General features: G+C 33.8%; 1 protein-coding gene across 3 annotated transcripts in view; it reads right to left on the bottom strand.

Annotated features, from left to right (window-relative positions):
* Positions 1-25,146, bottom strand: part of CCDC150 (coiled-coil domain containing 150) — a 46,844-nt gene that overhangs the window by 2,543 nt on the left and 19,155 nt on the right. Inside the window, exons 10-16 of one of the 3 annotated variants that reach the window (XM_054699959.1) lie at positions 22,625-22,732; positions 20,306-20,430; positions 19,755-19,932; positions 19,146-19,214; positions 7,791-7,904; positions 2,727-2,810; positions 431-477 (exon numbers count right to left, since the gene is read on the bottom strand). In XM_054699959.1, the coding sequence (XP_054555934.1) occupies positions 431-477; positions 2,727-2,810; positions 7,791-7,904; positions 19,146-19,214; positions 19,755-19,932; positions 20,306-20,430; positions 22,625-22,732 (725 nt within the window). Of the gene's footprint in view, positions 1-430; positions 478-2,726; positions 2,811-7,777; positions 7,905-19,145; positions 19,215-19,754; positions 19,933-20,305; positions 20,431-22,624; positions 22,733-25,146 lie in introns of those variants that run through there. The other 2 variants (XM_054699960.1, XM_054699961.1) reach the window with 2 other exon arrangements.

Genomic DNA, 25,146 nt, shown 5'->3' with positions numbered 1-25,146 from the left:
GGAGTGAGTCTAATCATTCAGAATGCAATTTGCAGCACCATGGATGGAGCTGGAAGGGATCATGCTCAGCGAAATAAGCCAGGAAGAAAAAGAAAAATAGCGGATGGTCTCACTCATAGCAGGAATTTAGAAAACCTAAATAAGGGACCAGGAACTAATTGCAATAAAGTAAAAATCAAAATCAACAAGCAACTATAGACCAGAGACACACTACAGTGGGGGGTGGGGGGAGGAGAAGAGGGATTGGGGTCAGAAGAGGGGGGTGGGAATTGTATGGGGAATATAACCAAAATGAAAATGCATACATTATGCAAAAATGAAAAATGATGTAAGAATTATATAAAATAAAATCAACAAAACTATTGGAAATCTTTTATATACTCTAATATCCCATCTATTCTATCTCAATTAAAAAAAGCAAAAACATTACCAATACAGTTGAAATCCTCTACAACAAAGAAACTTCTTTACACCATCCTAAAATTAATCAAATAATGAATTTGCTATTTATTATGCCCATTCCTTTTTAATAATTATACTATCAATGTATCCCTAAACAGTAGACAGTGTTATTATGATATTCATCTACGTTAACACATGTAACTATCTACCCCCACATATACTGCTTTTTGAATTGGTATAACTACTTTTAGGAGAATCTTGACAAACTAGAAAAATTCAAAATTTATACATTCTACACCCCAGTAATTCTCCTAAAAATTATAATTAACCTACAGAATCTTTTGCATTTCTCTACACAGACATATACAAGAATTCACCATGTCAGCATTGTTTGTAAGCAACTGAAAACTCTAAATATCCATTAACAGAAGAATATATGGTGGCAGATTTTTATGTAACAGAACGCCATATATCCCTGAAAATAATTTCAAACCACATTTGAATGTTGTATAAGTTTCTCAGAGTCTACTTAAACACCTAAAACCCAGTAAATGTATCATTCATTTAGTCAATCCTGAAATGCATTTTTTTATCTAATGATTCATGTTTTTTAATCAGTTAAATCCATTTGAGTATTGTTTTCATCATGTTTAGCATGTAGCTCCTCCTTTAAATTCTCCTGCAAGAGTAGTATGTTATAAGCATTTTCCATCAGTGCAATATGCAATTGAAGACTTGACATAAAAACACCAGTGAATTGATAATTTCCATTTTCAAAGACTATCAAAAAATCTTATAGGAATATAGCAGAAAAAAAAGACATACAGTTTCTTTAAGATTATAAGGACTATGTAACCACAGTAATATCAGATTAATAAATTTTGAAATGTATTTCCTTTGCAGCTAAAATTTGAATTTAAGTCTGCTATGAGCATTTGGGATTTTTCTTATGTACTTAAAATAATTTTCCTTGGGAAGTTAAAAGGTCAAAATCATGATCATAGCATCTATGGGGTCATTATTTTCACAAAAGAGAAAGTTCTGTACCTATGATAATTCCTCTAACCAATCTGTAATGTTGACTATCTTTCTCAGCAAGAAGCAGACAGGTGTGCTTATCTCCCTTATTTTACAGGTGAGAGGAAATTCAAGAAAATTAAGACTTGCAGAAGGTTACAAAGTATAGATTATTACACTTAAATGATACATTAAATGAAATATTCATTAAAAGCACACCAATATCAATAGTAGTCAAATAGCTTTATCTTTTTAGTGAAAACCATGCTTGTAAAACAGTATGTTGATCAGCCATCCTTCAGTCTGTCATTTTGACTTCTGGTCTTAGCTCCTCTGCTCAAGAGGCACATAGGGGTAGCAGATGAGATTAACACTGAAGTGTTTGACAAGTCTCTAGTGAGATTACTTATCAAATCAATTCTATAGCTGCCCAGCCTAACTGGTCCTCAGCTATGATTGTACATTGTGACCATCTGGGAGCTTAAAAATGTTAAAGCCTAGGACTTACTCCCAGATTTTGATTTAATTGCTCTGGGGTACAAGTCTTAGCATGGGGACCTCTCCCCCATCTTTTCTTATGCATAATTTTAATATACAGGGGGAAAAACAGTAATTGTATTGTTAATGGTGGAATCCACATTCTACCATTTTTTTTTTATGCTTACCACTTATTTATCCATTCTGTCATTTCCATATTCATCTACTAGGCTATTCTTTCTTTTTTAAAATGACTCATTTCAAAGTAAATGGCAGAACTCATACTTCTCAGCATGAGAAGTTTTAAAATTTCCCCAGGTGATTCTGCTGTTTAACCAAGAACCACTAATTTAGATTTCAATGTTTCTACTGAGTTGGCTCAAGGAAGGGCTAGCCGATTCAATAGTAGATCTCCTATTCTGTGGGTACTGTAGGGCCAAAACCCACAGATGGCAAAAAAATAGTGTTGTCCCATTCACTCAAGTCTGTTCTATTGCCTCAGAGTCCCAATTTCCAAGGTTATTTAAGAATGTCATACAAATTCAGCATTAAAAAAACATAAGCTTTTTATATTCTCAATGAATGACAATGCACAAAATAACTGTAATAAAGCTTAAAATGGGCTTGAACTTTGCAATTTTAGCTTTTAGTGTAAGTATGTGAATGGAAATCACCTGGATTTTAATAAGGCAACAAACTTAGGGAGATTCAAAGACTTGTTCAAAGCTACAGAATCAGTAAATGACCAGGCTATGTTTTCTCAACATCCAGAGAGATTTAGCTTGACATCTGGTACTAAAAAATAAAATAAAAATAAGAAAATCTCATACCTGGAGTTGTCCCTTTTCATAGGCCAGTTTATTTTTACTTTCAGTGATTTTTCCCAAGACCTTATCGACCTGTTGTTGGGCAAGCTAAGAAAGCAAATACCATTATTGGTATCTCTAGATACAGTATGGCATAATCATTTTTCTTTTTTAAACAGGTGTATACCCTTACCATTTCCATAGTAATATATTTGTTTGTGGTGCTTCTTAGTCTTTCCCTAGATAGCTGACTATAGTGCTAATAATAAAAACTGCTAATAAACAAATGCCTGCCTTAAGGCTCTCAGTTTGCTGTTCTTTGTTCTACTTTTGTTGTATCAGTAATTATAGTTACAACTATCCCACATTTGGGTTGGATTGCATCAACAGTTTAAGAAAAATGAAAATGGGAGCTGCAAATGACCACAACCACTCGGTCTTTAGGAGACACTTCTGCTACCATACTAAATAGTCAACAAAAAAATAAAGACTAAACAAATGTATTTCTGAGACTGATCATTCAACATAGTATTATCTAGGACATCATCAAAGGCTCTATGTTACATGAAAATACATATTTTCATCACTCAGCCATTAATAATGAGCTTTTTTTTCCTCCATGTCTTTTTACTCAAACTGTCAGAAGAAATAAATACAAACTATAGTTTTCTTAGATTAAGTTCTGGACCTTATTGTTATTTCAGGAACAATGTTCCTGAAAATAGTAATTAAATGGAAATTTTCATTCTCCGTAATCAATCTTACTATGAAATGTTGCTGTTTTCCATGTCAAAATCATGTTTATAAATCAACTCGGGGGATAATAAGTACATAACAAATATGACTGAGACCATAAGTCCTTAATCACTCACGCAATCCAGTTGCATCGTAGATTATTAGCAGTAAATCTTGAGTTCAAAAGTCTTATGTTGGTACCCTATATTGATATAATTCACTATTTGGGTTTACATTTGCTTAATTTGCAAATAACAGAGCAGGAGGACTTTTACGCATTTCAGTCCAAAGAATTTAGACTTTTATGTCCAACTCTAGGGAAATCAGTAAAGAAGAAACCATATTTATAGGGGTATTAATTTACATGAGCTATTCCTCATTATCACCATTTTAATCATTGTGTTATCACTTGTGGTAGCACTTTATGTCAATATTGTGAATCCACACTTGTTTCCAAATAAAAGCAAAAAAACTAGATTATTATAACATAACTTTTTTATCTTCTGTTGAAAATATTTTCAAAATAGCATGTATTGTTTAAGAGGGTACTCTAGTTTAGAGAATTGTTTTCTCCTTGGTAGTTGCCATGACAAGAAGACCATTTTAGACATTCTAGGCTAAATAAAATTATATGAAAAAGCCATAAAGAGTTATGAGTCCTTGTATACCATATACTCTAAAATTATGCACTTTCACTATGAAAGTTATACCAGATATTAGGTATCAGTGGGCGTTTGTGTTTTTAAATCATTATGTGTTGCTATTAAAGCAAAGAAAAAAAATTTTTTAAGTTTTCAGACCAATGAAGTATTAGTTTTAAAATAACCTAAGGAAATGTAGTTGCTATCAATAAATAGAAGACTAATAATATGTTACAAAATTAATCATCAATTTTCTGTCTGTAACACACATAATCCTCCTTAACAATAGTTGTTCTATTTTGGAAACTGTGATGTAAAGTCATTCCACAAATGCAACACCATAATTTGGAATTATATTTTGACAAGTCTTCAGCAAAAAATAAGCTGCAAGGATGGCTAATAATGCTACAAAATAAGCTACACCATAACAAAATAACTATTTAAAATTCAGTTTCAAGTTCTATAAATCATTGTGTCTCAATGTGCTCTGAAGTGTAGGCATAATATACAAAACACCAGGAGCTAGGTTTAACCTAAAATATGCCAGCTACAATAAGTACTAAACACTCCAAAACAACTTTGCTTGCCTTCTTGAAAGGTGGAAAGGTTGTCTGGGGAATAACTTTGATGTTCTGATATCTTAAATGGTAGTCAGGAATTTTAAAGGTACCTTTTCCTCAAAATTCTGTTTTAGTCAAAGGTGTAAAGAGATCCTAATAATATTTTATATGTGTTTTAAAAACAATTTTTCCCTTTTTGCTACCAAAGAGAATGTTACTGTAAGGGTAACTGAAAACTATCCAAGAAAAATCAAAATGTGGTATTTGACACAAGTTGCTTAAACAAATTTATGACAAAAAGCAGTTTTTCCAAATGTTAGGTAGATAAGACAGTAATGTAAATCACAATTTTCAGATTACTTAAATAGACCCTGTACTTAAAGAAGTGATGGACAAGAAAATAGAGACCACTCATGAGAGAATATTAGCAGATTTGGAATTGTGAAAAGCAGAACCGAGATTAACTTTTACTTAAAAAATCTTGGTAATATACTATAAATATTATTAATATGGAGAGAAAAACAGAAACTGGGGAATTACCTGAGAAACAGCATATGAAATAAACAACAACAAGCTATCACACCTTGGAAAAGCAAGTAGCAAACAGGATTTTCTAAGATATGGAAAGTAAGCTGCTCAAACTCAGTAGTAAGACACAGGATTTCTAAAATTATTTTAAAAATCCACATAAGCTGTTAAAGTTACTAAAAGCTATTAGAACACAGAAGGTATTGGCATCTTGGTAAAGCTATTTACCAAGTTGGAAGCAGGGATTTATTCTAAATATTTATCAACAGTGTGACTGGGCCCCAGCAGATGGAATCAACTCAGACATCTGCATTGGTGTATAATGACTAAATGTCATCCTGGTTTTAAGGACTACATTTAATCCATTGTTTCATTTCAAGTTAACATTCTAATTGTGTAGGAAGTTATTTCTGTTTAATTCTACTATTTAAAATGCTTAAAACTTGTAAATGGGAAGGAGAGTCATTTAACTAGATATCAGAATAAGAAACCTCCACATGTTTGGATCTTTTTGCACTATGCTTCTCTGCATGCCTGCCTGTGGTGAAGAACTTAAACTGTACATTAAAAGTTAAAATGGGAAACATAAATCTAAAATTATTAAATCTGAGAAAAAGAATTTTATACATGGATACTATACTGTATGTTAGTCCTGTGATGGCACTTTACACAAAATACGACATTTAATCCTCTTATCTTGGCAAGAAAAACATGACTGTTCTAGTCATTGTTTCTTCAACATCTATTATGCGTTAGTCACTGTGCTAGGCTATAACTACTGCTTTTGCATTAGAAGAGAGAAGGAAGATGCATGAATAGGTCAATTTATAGCAGATGCAGTAATTATTCTAATAAAAGTAATGCACAGTAGTGATGGGAATCCCACACTTAAGGGTGATCTCCTTAGTATTGAAGTCCATAAACATTAAGGACCTGCCATGTCGCTAGTGCATGGGGCCAAGGGTTGAAATCAGGACTATGTGAGTTCAAATTTGTGGAGTGGCATCCTCAATACAAACTCACATGTATCTCAAAAACTAAAAACAATGAAAGTTATACTAGGAGGTAGTAACTTCTAGTGTTGAGAATTTCAAATTTTAACTTCAATGTACAAAAATTCATTGCCTGCATTGAATGGCATCAGTTTAACTATATTGCTAAGAATTTCTTTTTTAATTCTGAAATACCAACTTCATTCCTCAGACTCATATGGCCAGTTGACAAACTTCCAAGAATGCTTGATCACAGAAGATTCTATATGGAGGCATGGAACTGCAACCCAGAATTAAGATGTGGATTATCACTTGAAAATGTTAAAGAGGTGTATGGTCAACAGGCAAGAATCAATATTGACAATTCACTGGCAAGATCTGTTAAAGTTACTTAAACAGCAAGGTCACAGGTCTGTTCACTGACAGTGCAGACATGAAAAAAATCAGAAAGACTGAGATGCGTTCTTCCAGAAAGACCAAGATCAAATTGAGCAGAGAAGCAAGGACATGGATATACTTTAGTCTTATGGGAGGGAAGGTTGGTCTGAGAACTAGGAGTCAGAGTTAACGCATCTTGTCACTCCAATAGGAAAGTGAAAGCTCTTTAAAGAGTTCAGATAGGAAGAATTCACTTTCTTATAGTTATTCATCAAAATCAACAAAAAACTATGAACCGGAGACACTTTTTGGGGGGTGGGGGGCGGGAGGGGAGGGATGGGGGTCAGAATGGGGGTGGTTGCAAATGTATGGGGAATATAAAAATAAAATTTATTATTTAAAAAATAATAAAAAGAATAAATGTTAGCTATCTGCTACATGTTCTACATGTATTAATCTTCAAACAACCCCTTAATAATAATATATCCATATATTTTCAGATTACGAAACTGAGGCACAGAGATGTTAAGGATCACAACCAAAGTCATAGTCAAAATGGAATTCTAAAAGTGTGACCCTAAAGCCCTGAAAATACGAGAGAATTTAGATTTACTTTGTAAATTTTAATAGGGAGGTACTGAGCAGTTTATGACAGATTGAGAATTTAGCTCAGATTAAGATAAACTCACATTAGGGGCGTCTATGCAACTTAGAAAGATAATTCGTATGTTATAAAAGCGGTAACATTTCTTCTTGAGTATTCAAAAAGCATACAGGCAGCACATTAGCTACTTAAAAGAATGATTATCTCTTTAAATCCCCTTTACTTGGGATGTTCTAAGAATTCTACCATTTACTTGTAAAGCATTGACTTTGTCCAATGCTTTTTAGAATTCAAACATTTTACTGATTCCCTAATAGAGGGAAGTGTCACAGGAAAAAAAACACAAGGTTCTTCCTCACAATTTATGGAAGAGGAAATATTTTTAAAAATTGGAAATATTTGTGCTTTTCAACATTACAGTTCATCTGTGTAAGCAAATGTTAAATAGCTACCTTAAATATTTATTTTTTAATACAGTGCTCACTATTAGAATAATCCTTTATTATTTGAATACTGTAGGAATTTATGCCATATATAGCCAGTTATTCAGTATTTGTGATAATTATTAAATAAAACTCATCTCCTGACTTCTGATTTTTTTTAACTCATTAATCATTAATTCATACTTTAGACTGACCTTTTATACCCACCCCATGGTAATCAGAAGTGATTTGCTGAAGTTCTAGAGAAGCCATTTGATCTGCCAGTTGCTTATTCTTTTCCTCTACAGTCTGCAAGTTGTGGGTTAATGTATTTATGTCTACCTTTGAAACAAAGAGAAAAGAAATCTATGCTCGTTTCAAAAATACCTTATAAAAATGATCTTTATAACTAAAATAGAAGGTGGGAATATGTTTCCCTGTCCTTAAATTTATATCACATTTACTGTCTGATACTTCTATGATGACTTTAAAATTGTTTGTTTCAGCTTTTCTACTTGTCTTCAGCAAGAGGGTTATTTCAAATTTCATAGTTCACATTTACTAGAAGTGGAATTATTTGGTACTTGCTACTTATGTAAACACTAAATAATTCAAGCTGATGAATTTAGATATAAAAATCATGTACAGGGCCTCTCCTGGTGGCGCAGCAGTTGAGTGCTGGACTGCAAAGCTGTGCGCAGCCTTTGTAGCGCCGGTTCGATCCCCAGCCGCCTGCGAGGGTCCCACATGGCGCGACAGACCTTTCCTGCTATGCCCGCTACTGCTCCCCTCAGCAGTTTATTTCATCGGTCTGCCTGTTCTGTTCCCCGCTCTGGCTCTGGTGAATTCTCTCACCCTCTCGCGCTTCTGACTGTACCCAGTGCTTGTATAAATAAATAAATAAATCTTAAAAAATAAATAAATAAAAATCATTTACAAAGTATTAGCAGAGTAAATCCATCATATATTAAAAGGATAACAAATTAAAACTAACTGGAGTTTTTCCCAGTAAAATAACGTTCATCTAATATGCAAAGTCAATAGGTATAAATCACCCCATCAACAAACTACAGCAAAAGACCCCTATGATCACATCAGTAGATAAAAAAAAGACATTTCACAAAATTCAACAATGATTCATAATAAAAACTCAGCAAGCTAGAAACAAGAGAATCAGCTCTATCTAATAAAGTGCATATATTAAAAACCTACAATTAATAACAATCTTAATGGTGAAAGACTCAATCTTTTTCCCCTATGATTGGAAAAAAGACAAGGATATCTGCTTTATCATTCCTATTCAACATCACATAGTTGGTACAATAAGGCAAGAAAATGTAATTAAAGACATACAGATTGGTAAGGGAAAAATAAAATTGTCTCTATTCAGAATATACATGATAATCTATATAAGAAAGCCCAAAAATCTACAAAAGAGATATTAAGATAAGTGAGAATAGTAAGGTTGAAGTGTACATTGTCAAATCAATTGTATTTACAGATATATGTGTGCAACAAATAATTGGAAACAGACATTTCTTAAAAAAAAAAAAAATACCAAAACCCATGAAATAGATGAATTTCCAGAAAGACCTAAACACTGAAATGGACTTAAAAGCAGAAAATCTGAAGATATCTATACTAAGTAAATTGAAACAATAATTTAAAAAACTAAAAACTTCCCCCCTAAACGAAAACCCACAACTACATGTTCACTGTTGAATTCAACAAAACATTTAAAGAATTAACATCAATCTCTCACAAACCCTTCCCAAAAACAGAAAAGGAGGTAACACATGAAAAATCATTTTCAGGGATCACTACTACTACCTTGATAACAAAACCAAAAAAGGATATCATGAGAAAACAACTACAGAACAACTCAAAATGGAAGAATATACACATATGTTACATCTGAATCTTATGGCAATCAGAGAACCAAAACTTGTAGTAAAAATACATACAAAAATCTAAACATACCACTAAAGAAAGCCATGAAATCCAAGAAAGAAGGAACAGAGAATTTCGGAAACCACCAGAAAAATAATGAGCAAAACAGTAATACATTCTTACCAATTATCACCTTAACAGCAATCTGACTAAATTCACCAGTCAAAGGAGAATGGCCAAAAAACAAGACCCAAATATATTTTGCCACAAGAGACTCATTTCAGGGGTAAAGAGACACATAAGTTAAAAGGGATAGAAATAAAGTTTACAGAATAGGAATCTCTGCCTTTGCGTCCGGCACCACTGAGACTGCTTGGAACTGGGAAAGGGCTGCCCCCACAGCCAAGGTGAGCTGAAGGCCCCCACAAGCCAGGACCTGCCTGGCAGGGAGTCAGAGCCCAGAGGGGGATCCAGTGATTTGAAGCCCAGCTGGCGATCCAGCTACCCCACCTCCAGGGCAGTCTGTGGGACCTCAAGACACACCTTTGGAATTAAATACAGAAGGAGGAGATATTCTGTGACAGCAACCATTAACATATTCATAGTACCACTGCCCTCCTGGACTTCTGGCATAACAGTATTTGACTTGATTGGACCAACAGTTTCTGACATCCCAGAAAGAGCACACCAAAAAGATGCCGGCCAGTACCAGCAACACAGTGTCCCAACACATAGGACAAATTAGAAAATAAGCAGCAGGGTGAAGAAAAACTACAAGCAACCAAGCAAGTCCTCAGGGAAAAGACACACCACAAAATGAAAATCACCCACCAGAATGCAACAACAGTGACTTGGAAGAACTGAGCCTTCCAGAAAGAGAATTTAAAATTGCCATGATTAAAAAACTGACAGAAGTCATTAAGGAAAACAATGATAAGGGAAAAATAATCAATGATCAGAAGAATGAAATTGAGTCCCTAAAGAGGGAAGTGAAAGAAATGCAGGACATCAAAGGATTAATGGAGGAGCTAAAGACCTCTGGGAAAAGCAGTGAAAGCAGAATAGATGAAATGGAAGAACGAATAAGTACTCTCGAAGACAAAGAAATAAAAAGAACCAAAACAGAAAAGGAAAGAGAAGAATGAAGAAAAAAGAATGAAGAAAGACTTTAGGAACTATCTGACTCCATGAGGAAAGGAAATATAAGAGTTATAGGAATCCCAGGAGAGGAGAGAGACATAGGAACAGAGAAAATATTCAAGGAAATAATTGAAGAGAACTTCCCAAACATGAAGGAGCTGAAAATAGACATACAAGAAACAAGAACACCAAACTTCCATGATGAAAAATACAGCAAGACACATAGATCCCAAGAATCTAAGACAAGGGAAAAATAATGAAGCTGACAAGAGGGAAGAAACAGATAACATACAAAGGAAAACCAATCAGGCTGACATCAGACTTCTCCAAAGTAACACGACGGGCAAGGAGAGAGTGGAGGGACAAAGTCAACAGACTCCAAGACAGCAAATGCCAACCAAGAATACTCTATCCCACAAAGCTTTCTGTCCATGAAGAAAGAATAAGGACCTTCCCAGACAAACAGAAACTCTGGAATTTCATTATGGCTAGACCCCCACTCCAAAAAATAATACAAGGAGTCCTAAAGCCAGAACCAACAGAGAATGAAACAAGACAAAAAAAAAAAAAAAAATTAAATAAATAAGACCAAAGAAAAGACAAACAAAATGGCAAATACAGACGCTAACATATCAATATTAACTCTAAATGAAACTGAATAAACTCTTCAATAAAAAGACAGAGTCGCAGGCTGGATTAAGAAACAAAATCCAATCTTTTGCTGTCTCCAGGAAACTCGCTTAACTACAAAAGATAAAAACAGACTGACAGTAAGAGGATGGAAAACAATCCTACAAGCAAATGGACCAAAAAAGAAGGCAGGAACAGTTATACTTATATCAGATAAAACAGATTTCAAGCTCAAAAAGTTAAAAAGAGGGCCTCCCTGGTGGCGCAGCGGTTGAACGCTGGGTTGCGAAGCTGCCCGCAGCCTCTGCAGCGCGGGTTCAATCCACGGCTGCTCCCCGGCCACCACCGGAGGCGGGTCCCGCATGGTGCACAGACCTCTCCTGCCGCCCGCTGCTCCCCTCAGCAGTGTACTTCGGTCCTTCTGCCTGCTCTGCTCCCCGCTCTGGCTCTGGTGAATTCTCTCACCCTCCCGCGCTTCTGACTGTACCCAGTGCATGTATAAACAAACAAACAAAACAAAATAAATAAATAAATAAATAAATAAAAACATGCCTCTATTTAAAAAAAAAAAAAAAGTGCACACGGATCATTCTCCAGAATTGATCACATACTGGGACACAAGACCAACATCAACAGATACACCAAGATTGAAATCATACCAACCATCTTCTCTGACCATGAAGGCATCAAACTAGAAATAAACCATAGAAAGAAGGCAAGGAACCCTCCCACCTCATGGAGACTGAAACCCACTCTACTGGAAGACCACTGGAGTAATGAAGAGATGAAAAAAGAAATTAAAAAATACTTTGAGTTGAATGACAAGGAGGACACCAATTTCCTAAATGTATGGGACGCAGCAAAAGCAGTAATAAGACGAAAATATATAGCAATACAGGCTCACATCAAGAAACAAGAAAGAACTCAAAGAAACAACCTAATCTCACATCTCAAAGAACTAGAAAAACAACAAAAAAAAACCCCAAAACCAGCAGAAGAAAGGAAATAATAAAAATCAAAGCAGAAATCAATGAAATAGAAACTAAAAAATCAATCCAAAAAATTGACGAAACCAAAAGTTGGTTCTTCAAAAAAATAGACAACCCCCTAACCAGGCTCACAAAGGAAAAATGAGAGAAAGCACAAATAAATAGGATCACAAATGAAAGAGGAGAAATCACAACAGACACAGCAGAAATCAAAAGAATAATCACAAACTACTATGAAACAGTTATATGCAAACAAGCTCAACAATCTAGAAGAGATGGACAAATTCCTACAACTCTACAATCACCCAAAGGTAGATAAAGAAGAAATAGAACACCTAAACAGACCAATTACAAGCAGTGAAATTGAAATGGTAATCAAAAGCCTCCCTCAAAACAAAAGCCCAGGACCTGATGGATTTACAAATGAATTCTACCAAACATTCAGAAACGATTGAGTGCCTGTCCTTCACAAACTCTTTCAAAAAATTGAGAAGGAAGGTATAATATCAAATATGTTCTATGAAGCCAATATTACACTAATACCAAAACCGAACAAGGACAACACACACAAAAAAAAACCTACAGGCCAATCTCTCTAATGAACACTGATGCAAAAATCCTCAATAAAAATTTAGCTATTAGAATCCTACAATGTATCCATAAGATAACTCACCACAACCAAGTAAGATTTATTACAGGGACACAAGGATGGTTCAATATCCGAAAATCAATGTAATCCAATACATCAACTAAAAGAAATACAAAAACCATATGATAATATCAATAGATGCTGAGAAAGCTTTTGACAAAGTACAACACCCATTTATGATGAAGGCCCTTGAAATTCTCGGGATACAAGGAATATTACTCAACATCATAAAGGCCACATATGACAAGCCCATAGCCAATATCATTCTCAATGGTGAAAAGCTGAAAGCATTTCCATTAAGGTCTGGAACAAGACAAGGCTGTCTGCTCCCACCACTGCTTTTTAATATAATACTGGAAGTCCTAGCCAGAGCATAAGAGAAAGACATTCAAGGAATCCAAATAAGGAAGGAAAAGTCAAACTATCACTATTCGCAGATGATATTATATACATAGAGAACTCCAAAAACTCCACAGAAAAACTAATTAATCAATCAGTAAAGTGGCAGGATACAAAATCAACACACAAAAATCAGTAGCCTTCCTATACACAAACAATAAATCTGAAGAAGAAGAAATCAAGAAAACCATCCCTTTTATTACTAAAACTAAAAAAATCAAATATTTGGGAATAAATCTAACAAAAGAGGTAAAGGACAAATAAAACTATAAAACACTGTTAAAAGAAATAGAAGAAGACACAAAGAAATGGAAAGACATCCCTTCTCATGGATTGGAAGAATTAACATTATCAAAATGGCCATTCTACCAAAAGCAATTTGCAGATTCAATGCTATTCCAATAAAAATTTCAATGACATTCTTCAAAGAAATAGAGCAAATATTGATGAAATTCATATGGAGCCACCAAAAACCCCATATAGCCAAAGCTCTCCTGAAAAAAAAAAAAAAAAAAAGAAGGGAATGGAGGCATCACACTCCCATATTTCAAACTATATGACAAAGCCATAATAATCAAAACTGCATGGTATTGGAACAAGAATAGACACATGGATCAATGGAACCATATAGAAAATCCAGAAATAAACCCACAGATTTACAGTTAAATAATTTTTGACAAAGTAGCAAAGAATATGCAATGGAGCAAAGAAAGTTTGTTCAATGAATGGTGCTGGGAAAACTGGGTCGCTACACACAAAAGAATGAAGCTTGACTACTACCTCACACCATGCACAAAAATCAACTCAAAATGGATTAAAGAACTAGACATAAGACCTGAAACTATAACATATATAGAAGGAAATATAGGCGAAACACTACATGACACACACCTCAGTAACATCTTTAAAGACTCTCACCCAAAGCAGTGATAGCGAAGACAAAGATAAACAGCTGGGACTACATAAAACTAAAGAGCTTCTGTACAGCAAAAGAGACAGTAACCAAAACAAAGAGAAACCCCACCAACTGGGAGAAAATTTTTGCACACAACATTAATGATAAAGGACTGAGCACAAAAATCTACAAAGAGCTGAGGAGTCTCAACAAAAACAAAAAAAAAAATCCAGTCAAAAAATTGGGCAAAAGAGCTAAAAAGGAACTCCAAAGAGGAAATGAAAATGGCCAACAGGCATATGAAAAAATGTTCAGCTTCACTTGTAATCAGAGAAATGCAAATCAAAACATAAATGAGATTCCATCTTATACCAGTGAGAATGGCACATATGAAAAAAACTAGCAACAACAAATGTTGGCAAGAATGTGGAGAAAAAGGAACTTCCTGCACTGCTGGTGGGAGTGCAAACTGGTCCAACCACTATGGAAAGCTGTGTGGAGATTCCTCAACCTGCTCAACATGGAGCTTCCATATGATCCAGCATTTCCATTCCTAGGTATTTACCCAAAGGACACAGAAACATTAATTCAAAAGGGCACCTGCACCCCTATGTTTTAGCAGCACTATTTACAATAGGTCAGCTATGGAGACAACCCAAATGCCCAAAAATAGATGACTGGATCAAGAAGATGTGGTATACACAATGGAATATTACTCAGCAATCAAAAAGATAAACTCATGTAATCTGCAGCAGCATGGATGGAGCTGGAAGAGTTCATGCTCGGTGAAATAAGCCAGAAAGAAAAGAAAAATACCGGATGATCTCACTCATAGCAGGAATTTAGAAGACCTAAATAAGGGACCAAGAAAAAGACTAATTATAATAAAGTAAAAATCAAAATCAACAAACAACTATAAACCAGAGAGACACTACAGGGGGGGGGGGGTAGGAGGGATTATGGTCAAAATAAGGGGGGTGGGAATTGTATGGGAACTATAACCAAGATGAAAATGCATACATTGTGCAAAAATGAAAAATGATGTAAAAAAATATAAAATTAAAAATAAATAAGGATTACATGCAAATAGATATGAAAAGGTAGCTTGGCCAACTATACTCCTATCAGACAAAGTAGACTAAAACAAAGACAGTACTAAGAGATGACAATGGACATCATATAATGATAAAAGGGTAAATCCATCAGGATATAACAGTCTCTAACATATATGTACCCAATATAGCAACATTAAAATATATAATGTTTATACTAATAGATCTACAGAGTAACATTGATGACAACATAATAGGGGACTCTATCATCCTATTAATAACAATAGAGACTTCCAGGCATAAAATCAACAAGGAAATATTGATCTTTTATGACACGTTGGACCATAGGGCGATAATATGTACAGAATCTTCTATCTGAGCAGCATTAACACTCTTTCTTCTCAAGTATACATAGAACACTCTTAATGATAGATATGTTGGGGCACAATACAGATCTCAATAAATTTATAGGATGAAATCATACAAAACATGGTTTCCAGTGTTATACCACAATGGTATTAAGTTAGAAATCAACAACAAGGTGAAAGCTAGAGAAATAAATATGTGGAGATGAAACAACATGCTACTAAATAACTATTGAGGCATTAAAGAAATCAAAAGAAATGAAAAAATACTTGAGACAAATGACAATGAAAATACTACATACAAAAATCTTTGAGATGCAGCATCAGCAGTACTCAAAGTTTATAGCAATACAGATTTATCTCAAAAAAAAAAAAAAAGAAAAGAAAAATCTCAAACAATCTAATTTTACATATAATGGAATAAGAAAAAGATGAAAAAAGCCCAGAGACAATATAATAATATAGAGGAAATATTAAAAATCTGAGTAGGAATAAACAAAAACCAAAATGACTATGAGTTCACACTAAAAGCTAAGTATTTGGGGGGGGAAAAAAAGCACAAAAAAATGAAATTGAACACCTTTAGCTAGACTAAGTAAGAAAAACAGAAACAACTCAAAAATCAGAAATGAAAGAGAAGTTACAACGAATACTATAGAAATACAAAAGATCATAAAGACTACTATGAACATCTACATGCCAATATACTGGACTACTTAAAAGAAATTGGTAAGTCCTGACAAATGTACAACCTTCTAAGACTGAATAATCATGATGAAATAGAAAATCTCAACATGCGAATTATAAGAAATGGAAAAATTAATCAAGAACTTCCCGAAGATCCAAAGACTAGAACCAGATGATTTCACTGTGAATTCTACCAAATATTTTAAGATGTAATACCCATCCACTTTGTATTGTTCTACAAGTTCAGCATTAACCTGAGAGCAAAAAACAGATATCACATACACAGTAAGAAAATTATAGACCAATATTTCTGATAAACATAGATGCAAAAATTTAAGAAAATATTAGGAAACCAAATTCAACAACAGATGTAAAAGATCATACACTATGATAAAGTAGGATTTATTCTAGCTATGCAAAGATAGGTCAACATATATGCAAATCAATCAAAATGATCTATCACATCAACATGAAGCTTAAAAGCTATATAATCATTTCAATAGAGAAAAACCATTTGAAAAAAACTACCATTCATTTACAATAAAAACTCTCAATAAAATATGCATAGCAGGAGCATGCCTAAACAGAATAAAAGCCATATATGACAAATCCATAGCTATTATCAAATGCAATAGTGAAAAACTGAAGACTTTTCTGCTAAGGTTAGGAGCAAGATAATGTCCACTCTCACCACTATTATGTAACATGACAGTAAAGTCTTAGAATGATTATGCAAGAAAATATCGAAATTGGAAAGGAAAAAAATGAAAGTGTTGCTATTTTTGGATTACATTATATTATACATAACAACCCATAAATACTCCACCAAAAATTATTAAAAATAATGAACAAATACAGTGAAGCTGCTGGCTAATAAAGCAATATACAGAAATAGGAGATAAGAAAACAATACCATTTATAACTGTAGAAAAAGAATGAAATACCTATGTGAAAATTTAATCATGAAATTGAAAGACTTGTACACTGAGAACACAAAAAGAGACTGAAGAAGACACAAAGAAATGGAAAGATATTCTAAGATAGTCTATGCTCAAAGGTTCAGAAGAACTAAAACTATTAAAATGGCCATTTTACCTAAAGCAATATTGAGATTCAATATAATCTTTATCAAAATCCCAACATCATTCCTGGTGGATATATAACTGAAAAAAAGTACTAAAACTTGTATGTAAACACAAAAAACCTCAAATAGCCAAACAATCCTGAGAAAAAAAAGAACAAAAGTAGAAGAGCTCAAGTTCCCTGACTTCAAACAATATTTCAAAGTTACAATGATTAAAATGATATGGTATTGGGGGGGAAACTGATACACAGACCAATCTAGAATTCAGACCCAAACATATATGGACAATAAATTACAACAATGGATCAAAGAACTTATAACAAAGAAAGGAAAGTCTCTTCAGGAAATGGTGTTGAGAGAACTGGACAGCAAAATAATGAAACTAGATTACTATCTTAAATATATACAAAAATATTAGTAGAAACCAGAATGTGAAATGTTACATGGTTATATGACTCCATTTATAGGATATTCTGGAAATTATATAACCTAGATGTATCAAAAAAAGATTAGTGATTGCCAGGGGAAAAGGGTGGAAGAAAATGTTAATTACAAAAGGGGACTAGTGAACATTCTGGGATGACAGAAATGTATATTTTTATTGTGGTGGTAGATGATTGTCAAATCTCAGAACAGTACACTAAAAAAGGGAAATTTTACCTTATGTAAATCATAATTCAATAAATTTGACATAAAAACAACTTTGCAAAGAATATGCATTAAAAATATTAATTTAGACTGAAAAAACAGAGCTCTATCATAGAGTCTAATACAATTTCTTTAATGAGCAAGTATCTTTCGACCTCTTCAACTTAACTAAGACTACATTAAGACAAATGAAATCAATAAGCAAAAGAACAAGCTATGTTTGAATAATAGACATATTCACAACCATGTAACATTACCATTTTTAAGCAAAAATCACTAACAAATTTATTAGTATCCACCAATACTCTAAGTTAAAAACAAACATACTTGTGTCCAAATTATCACCAGCAAAAATCATTGCCATAGGAAGTCAGTTTCATTCAAGGATTTTTAGAGTGTATTATTTTAAAAATCACCAGATATGTATAACTAAATCACAGAGGACACTGGCCAATGTGGTGAATGGTACTTAAGCTCAAATTCAGAATTTAGTATTTCTTTTACCCCCAATTCTTAAAAATTCATATAGTTACAGTAATATAAAAGCTATGCAGTTAAGCCAGAAGCCATAGTGAAGCTTTGGAAACTATGTTGACAAATGTTACTGTATTTATTGTCTGGGGTAGGCTAATTCTCCCTGAAATATTCTCTAGATGACAGCGATACATAATCTTTATATCTTCAAATGTTGAAATAAAAATGCCAATGTTTTAAAGATTACCTTTTATTTTAGTAAGAACTGTTTCTCTGGTCATGCTATCTTTTTAGAACCAAGAAAAAAGGTACTTGCAGATAAAAGTAGCAGGTGCTAATAGGTACTTAGGAGGTTAGTTTTTTATTAAAAACAGCATTGTCAGCAATCATCCCTTTGCCTCCCACAGGTACATTAGTTTACTCTCATGGGATTTCCTAGCTAAACTATCTGGTGAACACTAGGGCCAGAGGCAGTGATGATTCAGTGGCTGACACCAGATGCTGAACTGGCAACAGCAGTTTTATGCTGCAGTGACTGACTTTAGCTTCATGGCTTCTTTAATCTCAAATCTTGCTATTCAATAAAATATATCTATCACATTAAGATAAACTGATGCAGCAGGCAGCAATACAGAAGAAAATAAAATACAGTGAAATAGTAACAAATAAAATGTAGAATACCTTGTTTTTAGCCAATTCCTTTTCCAGATTGCATTTTTCTTGTGCTATTTCTTTCTCTGCTTTGTTAACCTGCCCAAGAGGGAAAAAAAGAAATGGATCAGTTTCAAAGCAGCTGACAGGCTTTTCTATAGCAGACATACCCTGCATGTCAATTAATACCTACACTGCAGAGATAGCACATCCTCTCAGAAAAGGGGTCACTCAGGGAGTCTCTGAGGCAGAGCAGACTTCATAAAAAGCCCTGAAATTAGAAAGACACGTCTGCACGTCATACTGCTGGTTCTCTCCTAACTAGGAAGATAAGGCTGTTCCCCTTTAATTTCCATTGTCCCACTCATCCAGTGGAAATTAATTTTTAAAATCTGATCCCTTAACTAACATAAGGATGTGTTATTTATATTCACTAATGTTGTGCAAGGGCATACTATTTGACATGGACTATTTTAAGATATACTAAATGATTAAGACTAGTCACTTAAAACATTTTTTGTGGGCAACTCAGAAAAACTGCATCTGGGTTGTAATTTCTTGTCTTTTGCATTTAAAATGTAATTTTAAAACAAGATCACCACCACAATCAGGAGGCAACATAGTTCTCCTTCCACCTACCTCTTTCTGAAGTTTTTCTTTCTCCTCTAGCAGAGATTTCTTCTCTTGCATTGATGCATTCAATTCACCTCGCAACCTTGCAATAGTTAACTCTAGTAGCTCTTTTTGCACAGCTGTCTTCTTCTCGGCATCCTGTGCTTTTTGGATAGACTGGTTATGTTCAAGGGTTAAATGGTCCCTGTAGGAAGAGAACAGAGATATATAAAAGCTAAGTAACTGTACTTCAACAGACAGAATAAATGTTGTTATAAAACATCTCTTTTGACTGAGAGCTGTTGCTAAAATGTTCTAAACATAACTAGTTACTTGAGGGTAGAGTCTCAAGTAAGGCAAGGCTCTCAAGTCTGCCCTTGCAAATACAGAATTAAACATTTTCATTAAGGAGTCAAAACAGGGATTATGGTGATGGCTCATGGGTGAATTGGTGGTGGGAATTTTATGGGGAATACACAATGATGTAAAAGATATAAATAAAAAAATTATTAAAAAATGATAAGACGTACAAATGCAAGAATAAAAGATGTGTGAGAAATTGTCCACGTTTTACTTACAGATGTGCTTGGAGTTGGGTTTTCTCATTCTGAACCATCTGTAACTCTTTTGTGATACTGGCATGGGCTGCATCCAGTAGTAAGTTTTGTTCTTGAAATGTCTGAGTCATCATTTTTTGTTCTACCTGAGCGTTAAAAATATTAAAAGTTGAGATGCCGGAAAGTCATTCAACAGGGTACCATTTAACATAACTGGTCAAAAATGTTGAATTTGCTTACAAAAGACAAATTTTACTTTTGCCCAGCTTTCTCTGCCCCCGCCCTGAAATGACCACAATTCTATCGTTTTACAGATCTACTAGTCAACAGCCTAATGCATGATTGACCTAGCATACTGCAAAACTCCTAACACGAGCATGTTTTTAAAGATATAAATTATAGGGGGCCCTTCCTGTTGACTCAGCAGATTGAGGAAAGATATAAATTAAGAATATTTTTTGTACTTTAAAATTTCAATATTATACATACTTTGTTTTAAAAAGTAAAACTGTATTAATGTATAGAAAGTGAAAGACCCTTCAACCTCTATCTCTGCCCCCCTCCAAATTATCTCACCAGGGACTATCATGTTTAATAAGCTGGTGTGAATTCTTTTTGAGAATATCTAAAATTGTACTCCAATACTGTTATACTAGAAGTACTAATAAACTGTTTTGCAAAATTTATTTTCTCTGGCTCACCACTTTGGAATTATCAAAACATAATTTTACATACACATGCTACCTATAATTTCTAAACCTTTTGCAAGTATGTACATATTAATGGTTATGTCACATGCTGATAGAAGTTGTATAAGATTGCATGTGAAGGTGCATAAGATGCATAAGTTGCATAAAAGGATTTTAAAACATTATCTTAGCAATACTTGATTGCAAAGGAAGTAGTCATATCAAAATTTCACTTGTGTATACTCTCAAAGTTTTCAAATATTTTTGACAGTGTCTATATTTGACAGTGTATATATTCAGTCTACTAAGTTGTAAGTTCCATGAAAGTAGGGATTTTGTTTTGTTCACCACTATAATTCTATTTATACCTAGCATCGTACCTGCATGAAGTAAACAATAGATGTTTGCTGAATTAACAAAAAATATTTATCGAGTACCAATTATATTCAAAACATGCTTACTTATTAGCACTATAAGCAATAATGAAGATATATAAATTAATGTCCTTGCTTCTTAAAGGAAGCTCACAATGTAATATAGAAAATGGCCCTGCACATTAATTACTACGATAGAATACAGAATAGAAAAGCAACGTAGCATAGTGATTAAAAATTAATTTGGAGTCAGACCTAGGTTTAAATCCAGCTCTGGGGTCTCCCTGGTAGCACAAGGGGTTGAGCGCAGCACTGTAAAGCTGTCCGCAGCCTCTGCAGTGCAAGTTCGACCCCTGGCCAGGGAGCTACCCACATGGCGCAGCAGAACTCTCCTGTCTCACCTGCTGCTCCCCTCAGCAGAGTACTTTGATCAGTCTGCCTATTCTGTTCCCCACCGTCTCTGGTGAATCCTCTCACCTCCCGCACCTCTGGCCTATACCCCAGTTCTTGTAATCATAAATAAATGAATCTTAAAAAAAAATAAAATAAATCCAGCTCTGCCCCTTACTAGCTGGGTGATTGTGGAGCAGTTGATTAACTTCTGTGAACTCACTTTTTCTTTTTCTTTTTTTCTTCACTTTTTCTTATCCATAAAATGAAAATAACATCCCTTTATATAATGGCCACTAGGGTTAACGAAAGCAACATACATAAAATCCTTAGCATAATTCTTGGTATATAGTAAGAATACTAAAAAAAATGAGAGCTACTATTATTATGGTAAACTTAGTGTGCTAAAGTAGAGGTTGAAAGAGAAAATTGATTTCTTCTGGTTGGAGTGATCAAGTTTCTTGAAGAAAGAGAGTCTTACACAGAACAGAAAGTCAAAAAGTCTTAAACAGAACAGAATTCTAAATAGTTGAAGGCCACTCTCAGGAGAGGTAATGATAGAAGCAAAATGGAAAAGCATGGGTGTTTGGGGAAAAGGCAAGTGTTTTATTTAGGGTAAGTCTTAAGTGTTTTCCATGATTCTATAAGTAATGGGACAGGTAACTTACTTTTCCTACAGTAGAGATATTTAAGAAGAAAAACATTAATAAAGCAGCATGTGTAAGACCAGATAACTACCTGATAAAAAACACTAATTAAAAAATAATCGAGATTTCTTAGAATTGTTAAAATATTTTATTTATTCAGTTGATCATGTACATTTCCTTATCAAGTGATAAGCAAATGAGCATTCCTGCTGACTCTAAGAAATTGACTACTGTTAATACCTGCAAAATTGCTTGATGGTCAGCAATGATTCTGGCATTTTCCATTTTAACAGTCTGAAGCATGCTGTTCAGCTCTGTACACTTTTTAGTCAGTTGGTCATTCAAAACCTAAGATATCATATATAATAGGTCACAGATAAATTTATTGATTTGGTGAAGCAATAAAAGTATTCAGCAGTTTGGGGATCTTCAGTCCTTCAGATTTTAAACATTGGTCAATTAGAGCAAGAAATCTGCAGGATGGAATTTATAAAGTAGGCACATAGAAATATATTATCAAAAGTAGATGATAAACATTCAGAACTGTTTAGCTGATAACACAAAATACCTCTAAGCTCCTTCAACATCAGTTAGTGTTCATAAATGCAAAATAGACATGACTGTTTAACTTCACAAGATCAATCTTTCAAAACAAAAATCTTTTGTATAATAGATCTATCATAGATGTAGTTGGTTAAAAATCCTTCGTCCTTTGTTACTTTGAAATTTGTGAGTATTCCAAATACTATGAAATACATTTATCTTACTAGTCAATTATTTTTATTGGGTATATTTGGTAAGGATCTTATGTTTCCATGATTAAATTCTTCAAGGAAAGGGGCAAATACCTCTGAAGGCTCAATAGGAAAACACATACACACAAATGGTTACATTAAACTAAAAAGCTGCGCAACAAAAGAAACTGTCATTAAAATGAAAACCCACTCCACTGAATGGAATATCTGCACATCATATAACCAACAAGGAGATTGAAGATCTACAAAGAATTCATAAAACTCAACAAATCCCCCAAATAATCCAATCAAAAAATTAAGAGAAAAATTGAAATAGAGATTTTTGGAAGAAAGCCAGCAGGCACATGAAAAAATGCTTATCATCACCTGTCATTAAGGTAATGCAAATCAAAACCACAGTAGGCTACCAATTCACAAAAAGAGACCAGAAAGAACAAGTGTTGACAAGGTTATAAATAAAAAGGAACACTTATACCCTATTAGTGGAAATGCAGACTGGTCCAACCCCTATGGAAAACAGTATAGAGGTTTCTTAAAACATTAAAAATATATGTACTGTATGGTCCAGCAATTCTCTTCCTCGGTATATATCTGAAGAATTTAAAAACTCTAATTCAAAATGATATATGCACTCCTGTGTTCACTGTAGCACTACTGTCAATAGGCAAGCTATGGAAACAATCCTGTGACTGAGGAGTGGATTAATATGCTATATATACATAATGGATTTCTATCCAGCAATAAAAGATGAATTCTTGTCTTTTGCTACAACATGGAAGGAATTGGAGAGGATAATGCTAAGCAAAATAAGTCAGAAGGAAAAAAACAAATGTTGCATGGTTTCACTTATAGGTAGAATATAAAAATACAAAATAAAGGTTCAACCAAAACCAATCTAATAACAAACCCTACGAATATATCTGTAGAATTTAGGTTACAAAAAAGGCTGGGCAAGGGTTGAAAGCAAAGTGTGCAAGGGATCCAATAGACTATGGTGCAAGACTATGGTGCCTTAGTGATAGGTGTGGCGTGATACAAACACTAAGAAGGTGTGAGCCTAGACCCTTAAGCCATATACAGTGTTATAAAACCAATGTTGCCTCCATAAATACATATAAATAATATACCATTTATGTATAGGAATTTTTTTAATGGCTCAAGAAATAAAAAATAAATGAACGAATATGTGGAAAGCATCATTAAGTGTATGTATAGAATAACAGGAATAAAGTCAGGGGTAATTCAAACTTTTTAACAAGATGTACAAAGTATTCATCAAGGAATGTCAAGAGATGAGCAGAACTCTTTCTCCTTAAAATAGCTAATTTCTTTGCAGTCACATTAATGTTATCAGATTTTAGCTGTAAAATCCTCTTTATATCAACTTTAAGATGGAAGTAATAATGATTTTTATAACACTGTTATTGTGAGGATCACAAATTTTATCAATATAAGGTGCTTAGAATTGTGCCTGGAATATAGTATATGGTCTATAAATGTTAACTATTTTTAGTATAGTAAGAGCAATAGCAGTAGATATTATCAAAGAGCATATTTACACTATATTTTCTTTGTCATAAAAAGAACACAGCAACACTATAATTCTGACATTAAAATAATCAAATCGTACCAACAAAAATATCTTTTAAGTTATTTCATTGGTCCTTATCAGAAATAACTCGTTTGTTGACACACATTTGTTGACTCTTCTCCATACACATCCATATATGTAACAACTAAATCTGGAAACCAAATCCCACAGAATATGGTCATTACAAAATCCAGTAATTAGGTTCCTACTGTGCTATTTAACTATGGAAGGCAGAAAAGCACAGGACTCATTCTGTGGCAATGAACTGCTTAAAAGTTCATTGGGAGAAATGAAAGCTATAAATTTAATGAATTAGAAAGCAAAAAAAAACTAGTGCATAATTTAGTAATATATCACATATACTTGTGTGTCATAAGAGCAAATTTAGAGAGCAAAATGAGAAATATAGATAATTT

Source organism: Talpa occidentalis, unplaced genomic scaffold, assembly GCF_014898055.3.
Source record: "Talpa occidentalis isolate TD23 unplaced genomic scaffold, MPIMG_talOcc4v2.1 talOcc4.3, whole genome shotgun sequence".
Lineage (NCBI taxonomy): Eukaryota > Metazoa > Chordata > Mammalia > Eulipotyphla > Talpidae > Talpa > Talpa occidentalis.
The sequence above is the reverse complement of the archived record's forward strand: the minus strand, read 5'-3'. Positions and strand labels throughout refer to the sequence as shown.